Source organism: Pholcus phalangioides, unplaced genomic scaffold (genome assembly GCF_987345545.1).
Source record: "Pholcus phalangioides strain wild (caught in Gottingen) unplaced genomic scaffold, Ppha-v1.0 ptg000004l_1, whole genome shotgun sequence".
Lineage (NCBI taxonomy): Eukaryota > Metazoa > Arthropoda > Arachnida > Araneae > Pholcidae > Pholcus > Pholcus phalangioides.
Window position 1 is genome coordinate 6,098,518 of NW_028301597.1, and position 20,114 is coordinate 6,118,631.

The window sequence follows — 20,114 nt, forward strand, 5'->3', positions numbered from 1 at the left end:
AATGTTCATTTTAGCTTGACTATTGAGCTATGTTGACTATTGCATCCATTCCCAGTGCAAATTTTTGATATTTTATGAGTACAGCGCCATCTATCAATACATTAATTATTTTTCCTTGCTAAAAAACTCCACTGCTTCAGGAGTATTCATGCACATTTTCAAATCATTCTGATTAGTGGTTCTTTAATCAAAAAGAAAAACTGTCAATATTCTTCTCTAGTTTCAGGCAATTTGATAAGGACAAATAATAATTTACAAAAACTGACATATGTTTCAACACTCATGAGTGCCCATTATCAAGGTGGAAAAAATGTCAAAACTGAGAAAAAAATACTGAAGTGAAGGAAACAACTCTGATCATCGCAGATGCTCTCTAATTCTGACCACATTTTTCGTTGGGACAAAACCTGTTTGTTTTTTTCCACCTTTGATAACTACACCCATGAGTGCCAAAACATATGTCAGTGTTTTGTAAATTGTTATTTGTCTTCATCACGTTCTCAATATTCTTCTACAGTTCTTATTTTACAGTGTCTTGAAATAGGAATTTCAATTATAATCACCTTGTATATAGTTGATTATTATTCATAAATCACTTACTAGAATACAGAACATCAGGGATATTAAACCTAGTGTGATAGATGTGATGCAACTTATGGAAAGAAAATTAAAATGTCTGAGGCAGGACCATAGCCAGAAGTTTATTTTGAAGGGACAACTGGCACTTTGGGGTGGGGAGGGCAGTGAGAAACCAAAGTGATTGTACATTGGGCCGCCCCACCAGTCAGCTGTCCAATTAATTTCTCATTTTTCCCTTTTTTTTAAAAGTTCGAGGCTAATAAAATGAATTTTCCTGATTAAAATTTGAAATAATTAGATTAAAAATTTGCACGGCAGCATATGCTGTTGTAACCACCTGACTGGTTAAACTAAACAACTCTGCATATAATTTTGAAAAAAAATTAACTCTCCTACAAATAAATATAATAAAATGATTTATCTCATGAACAAAATCAAATGTAATGCTTCCATATGAAATATAAGTAAGTGCTTATATAGTAAACCTACTAAAAATTGCTTACAGCTATTTTGAAATATTGTGAGTTTTATTTTCCTTTGAGAACAGAAACTCAGTATTATTCTTAGTGGTTTAAAGTAATTTTTACTACACAGTAGAATTTTACACTTGGGAAATTTTTACTTGATAAATATGAAAAATACCTCTTGTTATCAACTGTCTCAGCATTTTCCAACTGAAACAATTCTTTCACATATTTTTCCTGTGTTTCTTGTAACTATTCATAAAAAAAGAGATGATTATTAAAGTTTGCAACTTTTTTGCAAATGTATTTTTGCAATACATATATATTTTGCAAAATGTACTTTTTTGCAAAACTATATAAAATTTGTTGTATTGACATTTATTTTCAAACAAAAACATTTGCTTAAAAAACTTTGAATGAAGAAACACAATATTACATATCTGTTCAGATAAGCAAGGATTCACTTTAAAGGCATCCATGCCAAAAAAAAAGTGAATAGACCAAAATGCTAAGAAAACTCTTTTATGGCATGCTAACAAATTTGGGATGCTGCCTGCGTTGGTCGATAATGCATATCTGACTTGACTCTAATTATAATATGACTTGTCAACAATCACAACATGAATTTATTTTTAAAAATTCACAACACAAAAAGACATTGGCATGTTATATACACTGACTCGCAACAAGTATACATATATTTTTTTATTCCGGTCACTTGGCGAGCGTAATCTGCATAGTCGCTTTTATTTATTTTACTTATTTATACAATATTGTTGGCCCTGGGGCCTATACAAGAGAATGCGATTGAAAGTGACAAAGATGTTGTTTGATATTGGACAAGAAACTAGTGATAGTGGGGGATTCGACAATAGAGCTTGGGAGTTTGTTCCATTCACCAATGGTATGAAATTTTATATAACAATGTTAATCGAGAAATTAGACGAAGAGTAGAGATAGGGAGGAAATAAAGTTCATTTTTAAGTTCAGACATGGAAACGAAAGATGACCAGCAGTCCTGAGCAAACCGAATGAATTTACACTGAGGTATTTGAATTGAGGAACTTGGGATGTTAAATTATTGATGGAGTACGAGTATTCAAGAGAAAGTAATTTATGGGTAACTTTCATGTGAATCGTTTTTGAGATATTGATAGGCCATCTGCCATAAAGAACACCAGTCCACAATAGAACCCAGGTTATGTTGGAGAAGTTCTTGATCAGATTTATGGTGAATAATACGGTAAATTACAGTCATCAGCAAATAATCTAGTGGTGCAGTTGAGAGATTCTGGGAGGTCATTGATGTAAATTAAGAAAAGTGATGGGGAGAGGACCGATCCTTGGGGATCCCAGACTTTACAGCGCCAGATGGGGAGTTATGATAATTAAAATGGAAAAACTGTTTATAATGTTTTAGGAAAGCCTCTATCCAATTACCCAATTAAGTAATTGTACATTGAGGCCAAGGTATGAGAGTTTAAGAAGTTTATCACCGGGAACTTTATCAAAGGCTTTAGAGAAATGTAGGGAAATGATATCAGTTTGTAGGTTTTTATCAATGGCTCCCAAGAGGTTGGGGACGAAGAGGGCCAATTGAGAGGTAGTAGAAAGAGACTGTCTAAAGCTTGTGTTGGTTTGGGAGGGGAAGTTGGAGTCTAAGTGGATACAGATTTTTTTTGCTACAATATGTTCGAAGATTTTACAGCAGGAGGAGATGATTGCTATTGCCCTTAAGTTAAGGGAATTGGAAAGTGAACCCGATTTGTGGATAGGAATAATTTTATTGATTTTTCAGTCACTAGGGAGGATAGCGGTATTTAGTGAAACATTGAACAGGATTAAAAGATAGTCGGAGACTTTGTCAGCACAGAATTTAAGAATGGAATTTGGGATGTCATCAGGGCCAACAGAATAGGGTTTCAGTTTTTTCAATAATTTTAGGTTTAACACCAAGCAGAGGCGAAACTCAGCCACACAACTTCCCCCACCAGTCTCACACTTCATTTGCGAGATGAAACCAAACCTTTCGACCATATCCGGAGATGTAAGTTTTGTTCTTATCACTGGAACTTGATGAGTCACCCTGAACAGCTTCATCCTACAGCAAAAATGCTGGCTTTATTCTGTCGATGTTGACCACCTTTTCTTTGTCATTTACTTCCACCAAGTCCTTGGTCAATCTATGCATGACACAGAACGGACCTTCCTACGGGCACTGGAGAGACTTCTTTATGGGACCATGGTGGATTAAGACATGAATGCAGGTGGCAAGCTCCTTCAGAACATAGATTGTTGGAAGTCCATGTCATACAGGATTCATTGGTTTCAGAAAGCGGATGATCCTCTGCAATCGGGCAATGTAGTCTGGAGGGTTGAACAATGGCTGATCATTATACAGCTCACCAGGAAGATGAAGTGAAGAACCACAAGTAAGCTGGGCTGTTGAGGCATCAAGGTCACTCCTGTATACTGACCTTAACCCAAGAAAGACCAACAGGAGAGCTTCATACCAGTCTGAGTCAGGGCCATCCAGGAATTGTTTTAGCATGTGGCACATCAAAGGTTGCTACAGTGGCCTATGGAACCTTTCCACCACACTGCACTGTCGAATATATGCAGCCGCCCTTGCAATTTGGATGCCAAGCATTCGGGAAAGAGCCAGAAAAAGACCAGATTCAAACTGTCCAACCCGGACATAAAATCACTGATAAATCTTTGGGAAGTTTAAGCTGCTGAACAGAGGCCAAAATTTAGATATGGAAATTCAAGTAACACAAATGGTATTATGGTGGTCTTAGGTATATCAGAAGGTTGCGTGCTCATATCACGTCTGGGTCACCATGTTTGGGATACTGACTGTGTTGATTGATAACGAATATCTGATTCCACTCTAATTATAAGATGACTTTTCAACAATCACAATATGAGTTTATTTACAAAAATTCACAACACAGAAAGACATTGACACTGACTCGCAACAACTACATATATTTTTCCTTCTGATTGCTTGGCAAGTGTAATCTGCGTAGTCGCTTTTAACGCCAAGCATTGGCAAAACTTCGCCATACAAATGTGGGTTTTATAAATACGAGTATATATTCCAGGTAACTCTTGAATATCTTGTATAGGCCTTGGGCCGACAATATTGCACAAATAAATCTAGTTTCTCAGAATTGATTGAATTGACCATAAGTGTAAACTTATTGGAAGTGTGGCGGTACGCTAATTCTGTCATTGCTGGCCGACGTCATCGTTTCGGGGATGTTCTGCTTGTAGTGACGTACAAGGAGTCGCTGCCAACCTTCGTCACAACCGATCCACGGTTGTTGCAGGGATTGTCATTTGCATATTCTCGGAGATGTGTGCTGTGTATAAAAGGACTGAGCTATGTTAGGTCGTCGCTGCTTTATTCCGTTCACTCGCTGGTTGTAACCGTAAATTCTCAAATGTAAATTTATATTCTGTCTGCTCACAGCTCTTGGTGCTGTGTAGCATATCTTAACTTCTAACGAAATTATGTTTAATTGTTAATTGTTGCAATAAACCTGTTATTTGTTACCGTGGTGTCATCCGTCTTTCCGTGAGTGCCTTAATCCGTTGAGAGATGAACATGCTTAATCCTGTCTGACATTGTCTATAAGGATCCTATTTTTGGAAGCACCTCTACTTGAGATATCTGGGGGCCCCCAGCGATAACCGAGAAATCTGGTGACCCGTAGTTCTTCCAGCGGATTATTCAAGACTGGAATTGTGATGCGGAACACCAAAGGGCGGTAACTATGTTTTTCTTTTCGGTGTCATCCGGCTGCAAATTGCTTTTGTATGCATATGCTTATACAATTTTCTTTTTTAAACTTTAATTCGTATATGTTTATACACCTAATTTTTAATTGAATTTATAGGATTTTATTATTGAATTTTCCATTTATATTTTTGTTCATACTTCGGGTTATTTGCAATATGTTTAATTCTGGTAGTATAGTAACCCAAACAGAAGCATCGTGTGATGTTAAAAAATTGCCTTGCGTTTACCAAATTTTTGGATCGAAAATCCATCATTGTATTTTGCCCAAATTGAGGCAAATTTCAAATTGTCTGGAATTACTACAGAAAGTACCAAATATTGCAGCTTGATTGCAATTTTGGATCAGCAAACTTTGTTTACTGTCTCTGATTTGATCAGAAATCCTGATCCCGAATGTCCCTATTCAGTGGTTAAGGATCAACTAATTAAAACATTTGAAGTGTCCGAATCTTGTAGAATCAGAACTTTGCTTCAGGAACTATCCCTAGGTGATTCGAGACCTTCGGCACTGCTTTGCAAAATGAGGGACCTAGCTGGTTCGAATTTTTCCGATAGTGTTTTGAGGACTATATGGCTCTCGCATATGCCGAATGCGTTCAATCGGTATTATCTATTTTGAACGAGAAGTTGTCCGATCTTGCTGATCTCGCTGATAGAGTATTTGATGTAACAAATTTCAATTTTCCCAACTGTTCAGAAGTTGGAAATATGGATTCTTTGTGATCACAGCTTGATGACTTAACTCGTGAAGTGAAAGCTTTAAAAAATCAGTTTGCAAAATTTTCGGATAATTCGACCCCTAAGTATCCCTTCCGAGGGCTCCGGAATGAAGGGGCTAGGGTAGAGCGAACTGGCGATCGACGGTCACGCCTTTGTTGGTACCATTATAAATATGGCGATAAGGCGAGCAAGTGTGTTAAACCGTGTGATTATTAAAACTAGTAAACCCGGTCTTGGATGTGGTGACCCCAGACCAAAAGGGTATGACTTTTAGTCACCATCTATTTGTTAGTGATCGGAAATCACGTTTACAATTTTTAGTCGATAGTGGTTCCGATGTTAGCATATTACCCAAGTCATTTAGGGGTTGTAGACCACAAACATCTTACACGCTTAGTGCTGCCAATGGTACCACAATTAAAACGTTTGGAACAAAGTTAGTGTCACTCGATCTTGGACTTGAAAAAAATTTCGACTTTCTATTTGTAATTGCTGATGTGTCGAAACTTATATTAGGCGCAGATTTTTTGGATCATTTTGGTTTAATCGTGGACATAAAAAATTGCAAATTATGTGATCCCGCTACATCCTCATGTAGTAGTGGCAAAATTTTGCCGACCTCTTTGCCGGTAATTAAAACCGTAGTTGGCAATTCTAAACACCATATGTTATTGCAGGAGTATGTGGATATCACTAAAGTGAGAACATGTCCTTCTACCGAGATCAAACATGATACGGTACACCGTATTCAGACTGTGGGTCCCCCTGGTTACTCCAGAGCTCGCAGGTTGGACGCTATTAAATTGAAGGCAGCAAAAGCTGAATTTAATTATATGCTGCAACATGGGATTTGTCGCCCGTCAAAAAGTCCTTGGTCAAGTCCCTTGCACATGGTCCCTAAAGGCGATTGTGACTGGAGGCCCACAGGGGACTACAGGAAGCTCAATAGTCAAACTAAACCAGACAGATATCCTTTGCCAAATTTGCAAGATTTTCTCAAGGTTTATACGGTAAGACTGTATTTAGTAAAATTGATTTAGTGAGAGCATTTAATCAAATTCCTGTATACAAACCAGATATCGAAAAAACTGCTGTAATCACTCCATTTGGATTATATGAATTTTTATTCTTACCATTTGGGTTATGTAATGCCCCTCAGACTTTTCAGAGATTTGTAAATGAAGTGTTTATTGGTTTAGATTTTGTTTTTCCTTATTTAGATGACTTGTTAATTGCAAGTAATAGTGAAAATGATCATTTAATGCACTTACGAACTGTATTTGAACGTTTACAAAATTATAGGTTAACAATTAATATTACTAAATGCACACAGAAGACTGGATGTTGTGAAGATATTTATCTTCACAACAATATATATATAAATATCTTCACAACATCCAGTCTTCTGTAATTCTTGTATTAACAAGTGGAGAGCGACATTCATGTCATTCATGTCATATTACTAAATGTGTTTTTGGAGTTTCTGAAATTTCATTTCTTGGTCACACTGTTAATGCTTATGGTTGTAAACCTTTGTCAGATAAAATTGATGCAATCGTTAATTATACTTTGCCAAAAACAGTTAAAGATTTAAGACGATTTTTGGGTTTTATTAATTTTTATCGAAGATTTTTGCCTAAAGCAGCAGAATTGCAGGCACCTCTTTTCGCCTTGCTAACTGGCGGTAAAAATTCATATCGTGATATTGACTGGTCTACTGATCTGATTGAAGCCTTTACGCTATGTAAAGATAGCATTGTCAAAATAACGCAGCTTGCTCATCCTGAGCCTGATGCAAAATTAGTTATTTTTACCGATGCCAGTGATATCGCCGTTGCTGGTGCTTTGCATAAAATCACTGCTGATGGTCTCTTACCATTATCATTTTTTTCAAGGAAGTTAAATTCTGCTCAAAAAAATTATTCTGCATATGATAAGGAATTGTTAGCTATTTATTTGTCAATTATACATTTTTCTTATATGCTAGAAGGTCGTCCATTTACTGTATTTTGTGATCATCGTCCCCTGCCTTATGCATTCACCCAGAAACTTGAAAAATGCTCCCCGAGACGTTTACGTCACTTGGAGTTTATATCTCAATTTACCAGACTTTAAACACGTCTCTGGCCTTGAGAACTCTGTTGCAGATGCTCTGTCAAGGGTTGAGGAAATTGAGTATCCTGTAAATATTGATTATTCTGAATTATTTTTGCAGCAGTTGGATGACCCTGAATTGAAAAACATTTTATCGAATCCAGACATGTGCAGTTTGGAGTTAAAATTAATCGAAGTGCCAAATTTAACTTTGTATTATGATATTTCTCAGTCTCCCATTAGATTATATATTCCGAAAAAATTTAGACGTTTGATTTTTGATTCGATCCATGGATTGGCTCATGTTGGCACACGGGCTACATTGAAGCAAATATGTGTGAAGTATGTCTGGCCAGCTATCCGAAAGGATATTGCCGCTTGGTGCAAAACTTGTGTACCATGCCAGAAAGCCAAAGTGCATAGACACACGTACTCACCCCTAGGCTTCATAGAAATGCAGAATGCCAGATTTCAAGTTATAAATCTTGATTTTATTGGCCCACTTCCAGTGTGTAATGGTTTTCGTTTTGCTATGACAGTCATAGATAGGTTCACCCGTTGGTTGGCGGTTATTCCTTTGCCTGATATAACGGCCAACGTGCTCACGTGCATTTCTTTTTAATTGGGTGGTGCGTTTTGGTGTTCCGGCCCGATTGATTTGTGATCAAGGCAGGCAATTAGAATCTCTAACTTTCAAGAAACTTGCTCAAACATTCGGTATCGAGATATGCAGAATGACAGCATATAATCCTAAATGTAACGGCATGATTGAGCGAACTCATCGAGTTCTGAAAGCTTCCTTGAAGTGTGTGGAAAATAATTCGTGGGTTGACTCCTTGCCACTTATTCTGCTGGGACTGCGCAATGCTGTTCGCGAGGACTGGCAACATACGTCGTCTGAGCTTGTTTACGGACAGTCATTACGACTACCTGGAGAGTTATTTACTGAATCTGTGAGGGAATTGGCCCAGCCTGAGCTAATTCAACAGCTGAAAGCGGCTTTCCATAATGTGAAGCCGGTACAAGGTACTCGTCACGGTACTAAGGTTGTTTTATATTCCTAAAGATTTATTCACTTGCGATCATGTCTTTGTTAGATATGATGCAGTTCGCAAGCCATTACAACCGCCATACGATGGACCATTCCTTGTAATAAGGCGAAAGCCGAAGTTTTTTCTTTTGCAGTTCCAGAATGCTCAGAGATGAGTATCGTTGGACAGAATGAAGCCAGCATTTCTTCCAGTGAAAGATTTAGAGTTGTCTCCGGTGATCCAGGAGAAAAAGCAACATCCGGACGGTCCACCACAATAGGTCAATCTCCAGACGTCCAGCAAACTTCCAGGATCACCTATCTTCTCGAAGAGAGGAAGACCTATCCGATTCCGCTTTCCAGGACCGCTTCGCTGAGGAGGAGGGTGGCTGTGGCGGTACGCTAATTCTGTCATTGCTGGCCGACGTCATCGCTTCGGGGATGTTCTGCTTGTAGTGACGTACAAGGAGTCGCTGCCAACCTTCGTCACAACCGATCCACGGTTGTTGCATGGATTGTCATTTGCATATTCTCGGAGATGTGTGCTGTGTATAAAAGGACTGAGCTATGTTAGGTCGTCGCTGCTTTACTCCGTTCACTCGCTGGTTGTAACCGTTAATTCTCAAATGTAAATTTATATTCTGTCTGCTCACAGCTCTTGGTGCTGTGTAGCATATCTTAACTTCTAACGAAATTATGTTTAATTGTTAATTGTTGCAATAAACCTGTTATTTGTTACCGCGGTGTCATCCGTCTTTCCGTGAGTGCCTTAATCCGTTGAGAGATGAACACGCTTAATCCTGTCTGACATTGTCTATGAGGATCCTATTTTTGGAAGCACCTCTACTTGAGATATCTGGGGGCCCCCAGCGATAACCGAGAAAGAAGTATTAGCAGGGCTTATTAGGCTTATTATGGAGATGATAGCAAATATTGGTTAAGGGGGTTGGTCTCAGTTATACAAATTCAAGCCCATAGAATGGAGTGGTTTAAACCTCCTGTTGTCTACACCTTTTCTATAGTTTATGTAAAAATTGAAATGTAAATTTCATCAGGTAGATAGCCATACACAAAAATCTCAAGTTCTTGCTTGTCAGCTAGAACAGAAAAACCTGTGATTCAAGTATTTTTCTCGATCTGGTAACATTCCCTTTGATAATACTATATGTTCTAAATATTGCAATTTTGGAACCACGATTTTGACTTTATTTTTTTTCCTTTGAGGCCATTTTGCTTAGTAGCATTGAAAACTAAATTGAGCTTATCGAGGGTGCGACTGTGTAGAATAATTTCATCAAAATATTAAGGAATATCAGGAAATGACTCAAATAGATGGCTATTTGGAACACTTCTGGAGCATAAGACAAGCCAAAAGACATGACTAAAAAATCTGCACCTGTGACAAAGTGTAATAAAAGTACACGGGTCAACATATTCATCGTCCAGTTGTATGTGATAAAATACATTCTTAGTATCCAGTAAGGAAAAGTACTTGGAATCTTTGCACTTGTTGAGCAATTAATTCTGACAATGGATTTTGTAATGTTGACAAACTTGTGCAAGCGACAAATATCTAGACAAATTCCAATTTAATTGTCTTTACTTGGTGCGATCATAACTGGGTTTATCCAATCTGTAGGTTTAGTCACATGCTCAATAATACCGTATTGTTTCATTCTGGCAAGCTCAACTTTGACTTTTTGTTCAAGCTTTATAGGGATTTTGAAAGTTACACTTATGATGGTGTTGCATTTGGTTGTGAAATGACTTCCTTCATGCTTTCACCAATCCCTTTCAACATCTTTAAATTCATATAAAATATCTGACAATTTAGGTGATACATGATGTAACCAACACACTTATATTGTACACTTTGCAATACACAGCACCTAGAGAAAATGACCTAAAATTTACTCCTCATGCTTGGATTTGGGGCAACGTGATTGAGGAGTAATCAAAATAGTAAAATTAGTTTAGTTTGCTTGAAAAAGTTGGAGGAATTTCATGGGTTTTTTTCCAACATAAACTGTGAATACTATATTAAATTATAGAAAAAATAATTCTGTATTGTTTTGTTTTATTATTTTCAATTGCCTTGGAAGGGAGGAGCAGTCTGTGGTCCCACCTGCATTAACTGACATTTTATTTGAAACATTTTCATTGAAAATCACAAATATGATATGGTATATTCTCTAAGGGTGAATAAACTTCTGCCAAGAATAAATAAAATCATTTTTCTATTCATTTATTCCACCCACAAAAAAAAAATGATACACAAAGAACCAAACAAAATTGTGGCTGGTACCATCTTGCCCCACACACACTGTGTTGCCCCCATGACATATCTAATCTTTCCCCATTTTTCCCTAATGCTGTACTCACACAAAGCCAAAACTTTTGAGTCAGAGCAACTCACACAAAGGTGAAACTTTTAAGTCAGGGTGATTCTCATAAAGGCAAAGCTTTTGAGTTAGGGCGATTCTAAATTAGAGCACACAAACCGGAAGACAAAATTTTTGAGTCAAAGTGACACTGTACTTTTCTTGAGTCTGGGAAATTCCCACAATGATAAAACTTTAACTCAAAAGTATAACGTAAAACCACAACTCAAACATCATGGCAACTCACATGAAGACAAAATTTTCTAGTCAGGGTAACTTGCACATAACAAAACTCAACAACATCTTAGTGTTGTATTGCTTTTTACTACGATGGCACTAAATGTGGTGGTTATAAATTACGGCACCAGATGTCGAAGTTGACCCTCACCACATAAAAAGAAATGTCTCATGATCTTGCCTGATTTAATTGAATTTTAACCAAATATTTATCCCATTTAATAAGATCGTATTCATTTGCATAGGCTGGATATCAGTATAGTGCATACAGTGCACGGTTACCGTGACCATAGCAACCCTTTACTATGGGGAGTGCTTTTGTTTACCACAGTTATCAAATCTTACCACATGAAACAAAAACTAAGAATTCACCAGAAAAAAAGATAAATTTTTGTCACACACATGATTGGGTTAAATAAAGAAACTTGTTTTTTAATGGCTTTTTCATTAATAGGAACTTTTCCATTTCAAGCATAACACATAGAATAAATTTTTCAAACACACAAGAAAAAAACCAGTCTCTTCACACAGAATTTGACTTTTCTACCTTAACCTTACCAACAAATGTTTTATTTAACAGATATATTTAGACACTTTTTCCACAAAAATTCATCCCACCAATGTTTCAGGAGATTTTCAAAGAATATTTTAACTTAAATAAGACTGAAAATTTTTTTAACGGGGAGTTGGAGCGGACATTAAATTGCTGTTTAAACTCAAAATTTCTATGCCAATACAAACGCCAAAATTTTTCCAAATATGAGAGGTACAAGGAAAATTTTACTCACATACCTTCTTGATCCAAGGGGCTCGTATTCCAGGTCCTCAGGGGTTCAGTCCCATGGTTGAAGAGGCCATTCTCGTTTTAAACACGTTCAGTTCTCTTTGGGTAACTCGAACAGTCCAACTGATACTGAGCAGCAGATGACCGGAACTAAAACTCCATTCCTGGAATCTTGATAGACTGAGCTGACTCTTCTGGCAGACATAGTCTCAACGCGATTTCCATTCTGCCATCACGGTGACTCACTTCCAGACCATTTCTCCAGGATCTCCCATCTTGTGAGTAGCCTCAGGCAACCGGAGTGTTATTCCATAGTGCGGGAAAACTTCAAATTTCCAAAAATTTATGGGAAAAGAGAGGAATTTTTACTCAGACAAGCTGAGGTTTTACTGCCTCAAGAACCAAGAGACTTACCGACCCTCCAACGTTTCGAAGTGTATATAAAATGAAAAGGGAGCGTGGCTTAGGAATGTGCACCCTTTCATTCGTAGTACAAAATTTTATCACTCAACTTGTGACCAATTGAGATGAAAGGGGCACTCCCGAAACCTGGACTAGAACTGAACTATGGAGCATCAACTGAAGCATCAAGGGGCGATGCACTGAGACATAAACGGCTTATAACGAAAATACAAAAAATGCTTAATTAAGCTCACAAAACATATCGAAATCAAAAATAAATTTAGGGCGTGGTAGCCCAGGTCGATAAGATACTCGCCTAAAGTACCAAAGGATGTTTAGAGGTGTCGCGAGTTTGATACTCTGTTCGTCCTCGTCAGGAAAATTTCCTGACACAGGGGGTACAACAACAATGGCGACTTGACCGCAGGAAAAAATTGCTACTGCAGGGAGTCCCCCATTGAGGGGTTAGTGCACCAACCTCTCGATGAGTATAAAAACAAGCCTCCCTTTCGGAATCGTGTTATGTATCTGGCAACACCAGAAAATACAGTATTATGTTTTACGAAGGTGGCAACACTTGAAGGGAATGACAACATGGCGGGAACGAGATGTAAATATTGTTCCGTAATAAATTAGTTAAGAATTATCGTTCATCTCATGATTCACTACCGAAACGGCTCATAAAGTACAATAAAGTTGGCGACGAGTGAAAAAAAAAGAATCGGAAATGGCAGACATCGACGATCTAGTAACCGTTTTAAGTAATTTCGTCTCGAAACTAAACGAAACTCAACCAGCGTCAATGTGAAAACGCTTCTCCAGTCACAATCGATCTCGTTTGAATGCTACGACGAAGCTAACGAAAGTTTCGGTGAATATGTACAAAGACTCGAAAACTACTTCCAGCTCAAAGGACTCACGGATTCAACAGCCGACGTCGCCGAAGCCAAGAAAATGGTGCTAATCAACTGTCTCGGATCCAAGTACTATCACCTGCTTTCCAGTCTAACTTCACCGGATCTCCCTTCATCGAAGACGTACGACGACCTGCTGAAAATCTTGAAAGATCATCTCTGCAAAAGGGTAAACATCCTGACGGAACAACACAAGTTTCTTTGCCGCACACAACACCCAGGTGAGCCGATTTCGAATTATGTCGCTACATTAAAAGAACTTTCGAAAACCGCCGAATTCAAATCTAGTTGTGAAAATGCTGAATGCTCAAAATCTGTCATCAACCTCATGCTACGTGCTCAATTTATACGAGGATTACAGGATGCCGAAATCCGCGAAAGAATTCTACAACAAGCTGAACTGACATTCGACGAAACACTCGAAGTCGCATTAGCGATTGAAGCTTCGAAAATCGAAAATAAAGAACTCTACAAGAGTAATTACGGTTCCAGTGTGAATAAAATTGCGCAATGTAATAACAGCGGGAGTTCGCGACGGAAATCGACTCCGCATCGACGCGACAGATCGGCAAGTCGGAAGCGAAACCTCAATTTGAGAGACATCGGGTTAGAAAACGTGTGTCTCCATTGCGGAAAAAACAACCACCAGACTCAAAACTGTCGAGTGAAACACAAGCTCTCATGCCAGATTTGCTTCAAAAAAGGTCATATCAGTAGAGTATGTATTACAGAGCTTCTGAAACGGAAAAATAAAAGCGGATCTGAAGGAAATACTGTTCAATATGTGGAAAATCCAGATCACTTTCAAGTGAGCCAAATTGTTGATATATGCACTAACACTGCTGAAAAAGACGATAGAATATTTGCAGTCATTCAATTAAATGGGAAAAATTTTCGTTTCGAATGTGACTCTGGTAGTCGTGTGAGCATCATGAACATAAGTGACTACAGGCGTTTAAACCTAAATCTTCCGATCCTGAAAACAAATATATTTTTCCGAAGTTATACAGGTGAAATTTTCAAACCTATCGGATACGTCAAAGTGACTGTATGCTACAATGCTAAATCCAGTGAAGAAGAATTATACCTTGTCAATTTGAAGAGAGAACCTATCCTTGGTCGAAATTGGATGCGTAAATTGGATATCAACATAAATGACATTCATGATTCCTCAAGTGTCAAGCATATACCTGTGTGTGCCGTAAAAAAATCTGTTCCTAGTATTGTCAATGAATACTCTGATGTTTTTGAACAAACAGTGGGCAAGATTCCAGATTATACATGCTCCCTGAAATTGCGAAAAGATGCCAAACCAGTGTTTGTTAAACCTCGTCCAGTACCATATGCTTTGCGTGAAAAAGTTGAAAAAGAACCGGATAACTTGTGTGATCAAGGGATCATAGAAAAAGTGGATCATTCAGAATGGGGAACTCCACTTGTCATCGTGCCAAAATCTGATGGTTCTGTAAGACTTTGTGCTGATTACAAGGTGACTGTAAACAATCAACTTCATGATGCCAGACACCCAATACCCAAGATTGAAGATATATTCAACAAGCTACGAGGTGGATCATATTTCTGCACCTTGGACATCCATAAAGCATATTTGCATTTAGCAGTCAATGAAGATAGTGCAAAAGTTCAAACGATCTCTACACATCGAGGTACTTATTTGGCAAAAAGATTGTTTTTTGGTATTAAAACTGCACCGAACGAATTTCATTCTTTCATGGATCAGTTTGTTCAAGATTTAGATGGAGTAACTGCATATTTTGATGATTTAATTATACAAGGCAAGACTTATGAGGAATGCACAACACACTTGCTGAATGTTCTAAATAAATTACGAAAATATCATTTGCATGTAAATATCAACAAATGTAAATTTTTTGAAAAAAGTGTAGAATACCTTGGACATGTTATAACTTCCAAAGGACTGAACAAATCTCCAGCTAAGATTCAAGCTATTCAAGAAGCACCCAGACCAAAAAATGTTGACGAATTGAGACAATTTTTGGGCTTAGTTATGTATTACTCGAAATTCATCAAGAGTGCATCAAGGTTACTTCACCCACTAAATAATCTTCTCAAGAAAAGTATTCCGTTCAACTGGACAGCTGATTGTGAAGCAGCATGGATAAAAATCAAGTCTGAAATTGCTAGTGACCAAGTCCTCATACCATTTACTCCAGAACTTCCAGTGACTTTGGCTACTGATGCTAGTCCACATGGTCTATCCGGAATATTATCGCATATTATGCCTGATGGAAGTGAACGTCCTATTGCATTCGCTTCAAGATCACTAACAGCTGCTGAGAAAAATTACAGCCAGCTCGATCGAGAAGCTACAGCTGTATATTGGGCATGCAGAAAGTTCTATGATTACATCTTTGGTCGAAAATTCACATTGGTTGTGGACAATAAACCAATGATGACTCTCTTGCATCCAGAGAAAAAACTTCCAGCATTGTCAGCTACAAGAATGTTGCGGTATGCACATTTCCTTTCCAACTTCGACTATGAAATCAAACATCGAAAATCATCCGAACATGCAAATGTAGACTATTTGTCAAGAAGTCCCTTACCACTGACAGATGTACAAGTCAATACTGTTGATGATGAATACATCCTGCAAGCATCAGTGATTAGACACATATCCACAGACACAATTACTTCTGAAGAAATCCGAAAAGAAACAGAATTGGATGATGATCTACGTGAACTAAAGAAAAATGTGATGGAAGGAACTTTATATGACCCAGAAATAACATTACAAGAAGGAATTCTACTTCGTGGACAGCGTGTAATAATACCTAAGACACTTCAACCAACCATCCTTCAAGAACTACACTCAACTCATTGTGGAATAGTGAAGATGAAAGCACTTGCTCGAAATTACTGCTATTGGAAGAATATTGACTCTGACATAGAAAGTCTAGTGAAAAGTTGCAAGAACTATTGTGACGTCAAGAAAAACCCCCAGAAAGCTCCAGTGCACAATTGGGAAAGTCCAACAAGAAATTGGCAACGTGTTCACATGGACTATGCGGGACCCTTCATGGGACATTTTTTCTTACTTGTCATCGATGCAAAGTCTAAATGGCCAGAAATCTACTACATGAAGAAAGCTCCAGATTCTGCTATTACAATTCATTTCCTGCGAGAAATATTCAGTCGACATGGACTGCCAGAAATTCTCGTTAGTGATAATGCTTCAATTTTCAAATCACAAGAATTCATGGACTTCTGCAAACGAAATGGTATTCGACAACGAATGATAGCTCCTGGTCATCCCTCAACAAATGGACAAGCAGAACGTTATTGCCAAACCCTGAAGACAAAACTGAAATGCATGGAATTCGAACGAGGAACACTTCACGAAAAATTATGTAAACTACTGTTTCGGTACAGAGCTACACCTCTTTCATGTGGAAAGACACCAGCAGAATTATTGTTGGGAGAGAATCTCAGAACAAAGCTAGATCTCCTCAAACCTACAACTCCTGAGTCATACAAGAACAATGCAACACAGCCAGTCTTTGACAAATTTTTCAAGGAAGGAGATAGAGTACAGTCAAGAAATTACACTCATTCAAGCCTATGGAAGTATGGAACTGTTGTTCAACGATTGGGTCATGTTCATTACCTAGTTGAACTAGATGATGGATACATTATCAAGAGACATTTTGAACAGCTTCGACGGTGTGAAGTCAATCGACCGTCTTCTCCAACTCCTATTCGACTATCAGTTCCTATGAGACACTTCCCTCAAAAGAAATCTGTCACTTTTAGTGATCATGTAAGTCAACGAGAGATTCCTGCAATTTGCCAACACAAGACTTCATCTATGGTAGATGCTTCTACTGAAACAGAGCAAACTTCAAATGCAACTCCTCGATCAACAAGAACTATTTTTCCTCCAGCTCAGACTACTCAACTGAGACGCTCAACTCGTTCCAGAAAACCAGTTCAAAGATTGAACTTGTGACTGTTCAAATGTTGATTCTTGTGTATAACTTTTGATTGTATCATTAATCATCTCTTAATTTAGTGTGGGAGAATTGTTATGTATCTGGCAACACCAGAAAATACAGTATTATGTTTTACGAAGGTGGCAACACTTGAAGGGAATGACAACATGGCGGGAACGAGATGTAAATATTGTTCCGTAATAAATTAGTTAAGAATTATCGTTCATCTCATGATTCACTACCGAAACGGCTCATAAAGTACAATAAAAATCGGCAATGAATTTTAGGTCCCGGTCTAATTAGCCCTTGCGCACAGAAAATTACAGTGGTGTGACAAAATGATCAAATGATCAAAAATAAGTTTTACCATCATATGTGGGAAATTAATTCAGCTTTACAACAAGAGGTCAAACCACCCATTTTACTGCATAAATAAAAGTACAGAAAAATATTTCGCCACACGACAAAGAAAATTAAAAAATGAATTAACACTCAATCTTAATTTCACAATGATACATAGAATACTCATCTGAAATATCTCCATGTTTTCTGATTGAAATCACAATCTATATTCATTGTTGACATGTTTCAAAGGCACATGGGGAGAACTTTCTTTTTCCAAAAATTTAAATTTTTTAACAAATTACTTAATTATTGTGGACAAAAATTAGTTCAGTGTGAATACCTCATTTTCTAGTTAACTTCTGGTGACAAAATTAAAAAATTCAGACACGAAATGCAGTGATTATGTGTATTTCAAGAACAAAATAAAGAAATTCTCTCTCCGTGTCACCTTCGACATCGGAAACGAAAGCTCAGAAAAATGGCTATCTCTTGCCTTCCCATAACCGGATGAGTTCACATTCACAAAAACTATCAATTTCTTCCACAAAGACACTTCAATTTGGCTCAAAACTTAATACAAAGGAGGGAAAAAAATTAAGGATTAATCTAGTGAAATTAGAAAATGATGTCTAAGGCAAAACTCTTAGACATCAAAATCGCATCCAAATTCTGAAAATTTTGAAAAACATACAGTGTGCACCAACAGTAGGTGTGCAACCTACTCGTTTTCCTAATAATTACTTGAGCTAGGACATTTCCCGAATATTAACTTAATGGATTTCACAAGAGAGAAAAGAAACTAGACAATCACAGGATTTAGACGTGCATACTACCATACAAATTACTTTTCTTGAGACGAAATACACATATCTACGATTTGACAAAAATCACGTACAGGACATGACTAAATATTGATTACAAATTCTCTATTTATGTCATATGTCAAAAAAAAAATGGGAAAGTGTGTCCCACGACTTTTCCAAGACTCATGCAAAACCTTCCGCACAGCCCTGGTTGATGAGCCTCTATTTTCTACATGGGATATTCTCTAAGGGTGAATAAACTTACACATAAAAGAGTGGAAAAATAATTTTAATAATTTATTTCATGTGCGCACACTAATGAAACATGCACAGAGAACTAAAAATATGGCTGGTGCCACCTTTCCCAACACACTGTTTTCTGTTATCAACATGGCATATATAATTGTTCCCTATTTTTGCTGCCACCGTAGCGCCCTCTGTCAGTCAAAAAAAACAAGTCAATTAAAATCCTACATGAATGCAGGTAATAATTCAAAGTTTGATTGATTATCAGTTTAAAAGTTTGATTTATTTCCCAAATCCATAATGCAGTGTGTACCAAATGAGTATAGAGTAAAATCTGATACCTCTTTCAAATGTTGTTGTGATTCTTCAAATGAAATCTTCAATTCCTCACTTTTTATTTGACACTTGAAAAACAAAATAAGACACACATACTATTAATAAATATTTAAGTAAAGCAAATAAAATTATGTAATTCTGTATTTGAATGTAATTTTATATTTTGTAATCTTTCACTGAAAGACTATTGATGGTGAGAGGAAAACAAGAAATATACCTTCCTCATGAGAAAATCCAGCCTTTATACCATGAAACCTTGCTACACCGATCCACAATATAATAATGAAATGATAAATCCCTCTACAACAATATTTTTTAAAATCTAGTTTGGAATTACCTAATAGTAAAACTCCTCTTGATACAACTACAGTAAAACCTTCTCTAACCGCCACCTTAAAATAACAGTAATCTCCAAACAATGGCCACATTATTGCTGAAACCAAATGCGTCCCACAGACTTAACATTATAAGAAACCACCAAACAATGATTTCTGATTAACTGCCACTTTGGACATGGAGTTGGGGAAAAAAATATGCAAATCGCTATGAGAAAATAATTTTCAAGCTGATTTTTAAGGGAGTTAAACTTTTTGGGGGAAAAAAGATTGTATATGCTTTCTTTTCTTCGGTACAAATGATGGATGGGTATATCAAAGGCAGTGGAGAGGAAAAAATCGTGAAGAGATAATATAGGGGACAACAGAAGCGACCCGTTGTCAGCACTCTTAATGACTAGAGGGATATGCAAGTTCATAGCACTCACTAGTCCAAGGGATGGTAACGTTCAAAAGAAATGATGCTCACGAATAGGAATAGAAATGTAAAGGGTATTAATTTTTTGAGAGGGATGTGTCAATCTTTTTTTTAAACAAGAATGTATGTCAGCACCTATATCTTCAGCTATTGGATTGGACTTGAAAATGCTTTGACCAGGGCACTCATAGTTTCCCAAACGTTTTGTTCCACCGTGCCCCTTCTTCAACAATTTTTTGTTCTCATC

The 20,114-nt window shown here is 37.3% G+C and overlaps 1 protein-coding gene across 3 annotated transcripts in view; it reads right to left on the reverse strand.

The window, feature by feature from the left end:
* fidipidine (coiled-coil domain-containing protein 93) overlaps positions 1-20,114 on the reverse strand; it is a 100,471-nt gene that overhangs the window by 17,668 nt on the left and 62,689 nt on the right. For all 3 annotated transcript variants that reach the window (XM_089255944.1, XM_089255946.1, XM_089255945.1), the window contains 2 exons: positions 19,120-19,182; positions 1,222-1,295 (listed from right to left, as the gene is read on the reverse strand). In XM_089255944.1, the coding sequence (XP_089112070.1) occupies positions 1,222-1,295; positions 19,120-19,182 (137 nt within the window). The remainder of the gene's footprint in view (positions 1-1,221; positions 1,296-19,119; positions 19,183-20,114) is intronic.